Here is a 2,500-nt window from a genome sequence, read left to right as displayed (position 1 = left end):
TCTCTCTCTCTCTCTCTCTCTCTTTCTCTCTCTCTCTCTCTCTCTCTCTCTCTCTCTCTCTCTCTCTCTCTCTCTCTCTCTCTCTCTCTCTCTCTCTCTCTCTCTCTCTCTCTCTTCTCTCTCTCTCTCTCTCTCTCTCTCTCTCTCTCTCTCTCTCTCTCTCTCTCTCTCTCTCTCTCTCTCTCTCTCTCTCTCTCTCTCTCTCTCGCTCTCGCTCTCTCTCGCTCTCGCTCTCTCTCGCTCTCTCTCTCTCTCTCTCTCTCTCTCTCTCTCTCTCTCTCTCTCTCTCTCTCTCTCTCTCTCTCGCTCTCGCTCTCGCTCTCGCTCTCTCTCGCTCTCTCTCGCTCTCTCTCGCTCTCTCTCTCTCTCTCTCTCTCTCTCTCTCTCTCTCTCTCTCTCTCTCTCTCTCTCTCTCTCTCTCTCTCTCTCTCTCTCTCTCTCTTTCTCTCTCTCTTTATTTTCATATTTGTTCTCCATCACATCCAAATTTTTCTTTGGGCGTCTTTCTGCAGTGTCTCCTTCCTCCCCCCTTTCCCTTCCTCTTTCTTGTTCTCTTCTCTTCTTCCCGCCATCGTTCTTATTTTATCCTTCCTCTCTCCCTTTATCGCTTCTCTTCCCCCCTTATTCCTCCTCTCTACTCCACTCCCTCCATTCGTATTCCTCCTCTCCCTCTTCCTCTTCTCCTCTCTCCTCTCCCTACCCTCCCTCCCCCTCCCCTCCTTCCTTCTCCCTCCCTCCCTCTCCCCTTCCCCTTCCCTTCCCCTCTCTCCCTTTCTCTTCCTCTTCCTTTCCCTCTCTCTTTCACCCTCCCCTCCCTCCTTTCCCCCTCCCCTTCCTCCTTGTATCTCCTCTCCCCCATTCTCCCTCCCTCCCCCCCTCTCCCACCTCCTCCTTCTCCCTTCCCTCTCCTCTCTCCCTCTTCTTCTTCTCCCTCCCTCTTCCTCCCTCTCCCTCCCCTCCCCTCTCTCCCTCTCCCTCTCTCATCCTTTCCTTCCTCTTTCTCCCTCTCTCTCCCTTCCTCTTTCTCCCTCTCTCTCCCTCCTCCTCTCCCTCCCCACTTCTACCTCCCCTCTCTCCCTCTCCCTTCTCCTCTCCCTCTCCTCCCTCCCCCCCCCCCGCTTTCCGCTGACCCAATATTCCGCCCCCCCCCCCCCCCCCCGGTCTGTCGAGGGAACACATTATTGAACCAGAAGAAGAATAGGGAAGAGGAGGGGAAAGAGGAAGAAGGGGAAAGGGAGAAGGGGGGATGAAGGAGGGACTTGGGACACGCCAGGAGAGACCGAGAGAGAAGAGCGAGAGAGAGAGCGAGAGAGAGAGCAGAGAGAGAGCGCGAGTGAGCGAGAGAGAAGACTGAAGAGAGAGACCGAGAGAGAGCAGCGCGGGGCGCGCAGCGCGCGCGCGGCGCGCTCGCGCTAGAGACCCGCGCGAAAGGGGCGGGTGGAGATTGCAAGACCACCTCGGGCGAGGAGTGAGGGACGGAAGTCGGGTAGAAGGGCCGGGACCCGCGTGACTACGTGGCCTCGCTTGCCCCCCACAGGGCCTGCCCCATGCACCGCCTGCTCCCGGTACATGGGCATGGCGGCCTCGTCCGCCCCCGGCACGCGCCCCTACCCGCCCCCCGCGGCGAACAGCAAACAGCAGACCAGGCGTGCCTCGGCGGCGGACTCCCCCCCCGGGCTGCTGCTCCGCGCGCCTGGGCCGCCGCAGGGCGACACAGCACCACACCCCCCGCCGGCAGACGCATCAGAGACGAAGAGGCACACCCCATACGTCCGGGGCGCCACGAACCGACCTACCGCACTCTCCATGCCCTACAGGCCGGCGCGACCATTGCCGGCGCCCCCCACGCCACGGAAGCCTCACACGGAAACGGGGGGGGGGGTCCGCAGAAAGCCGCACGTTAGCACCGCAATTGAGAGCACACACATGAAAGAGACAGAGGAAGTGCGCCGGAAGACAGGGGGTAATTCAGAAGGGAGCACGGAAAGGCGGGAGTGCGTGCGCGCGCGCGCGCAGCGCGCGCGCGCGACGCGCTCGCGGGCGCGTCGCGCGCGGCGCGCACGCAGCGCGCGCGCGCGAGCGCGATCGCGCGGCGGTCGCAGCGCGCGCGCCGCGCGCGCGCAGCGCTCGCGCTGCGTCTCGCTCGCGCTCGCGCGGCCTCGAAGTTAGCGCCGCTCGCGCGCGTTGCGCGCGCTCTGCTGTCTCGCTCTCCCGCGCGCTCGCGCGCGCGCGCGCGCTGTGCTCCGCGCGCGCGCGCGCGCGTCGCGCGTCCCGCGCTCGCGTCGCTCGAGCGCTCGCGTCTCGCTCGCGCGCCGCTCTCTCGCGCGGGACTCGCGCTCGGCGCTGAGTCCCCCCGCGCAGCCCCGCCGCCCGCTCGCGCCGCGCGCCGCGCTCGCGCTCGCGTTCCGCGCGCGTCTTCCTCGTCGCGCTCGCGCCCTGCCCTCCCGCCCGCCAGGCCCGCCACGCCCGCCCCGCCGCCGCCGACCGCCCGCCAGACCGC

At 65.2% G+C, this 2,500-nt stretch overlaps 1 protein-coding gene across 1 annotated transcript in view; it reads left to right on the top strand.

Moving 5' to 3' along the window:
• LOC125025246 (basic proline-rich protein-like) overlaps nt 1-2,500 on the top strand; it is a 3,569-nt gene that overhangs the window by 1,011 nt on the left and 58 nt on the right. Inside the window, exons 2-3 of the mRNA XM_047613218.1 lie at nt 1,538-1,963; nt 2,362-2,500. The exon at nt 2,362-2,500 is cut by the window's right edge and continues 58 nt beyond it. Coding sequence (XP_047469174.1) covers nt 1,538-1,963; nt 2,362-2,500 — 565 coding nt within the window. The remainder of the gene's footprint in view (nt 1-1,537; nt 1,964-2,361) is intronic.

This window comes from Penaeus chinensis, chromosome 4 (assembly GCF_019202785.1).
Source record: "Penaeus chinensis breed Huanghai No. 1 chromosome 4, ASM1920278v2, whole genome shotgun sequence".
Classification (NCBI taxonomy): Eukaryota; Metazoa; Arthropoda; class Malacostraca; order Decapoda; family Penaeidae; genus Penaeus; species Penaeus chinensis.
Note: the sequence above shows the minus strand (reverse complement) of the source record. Positions and strands in the feature narration are given on the sequence as shown.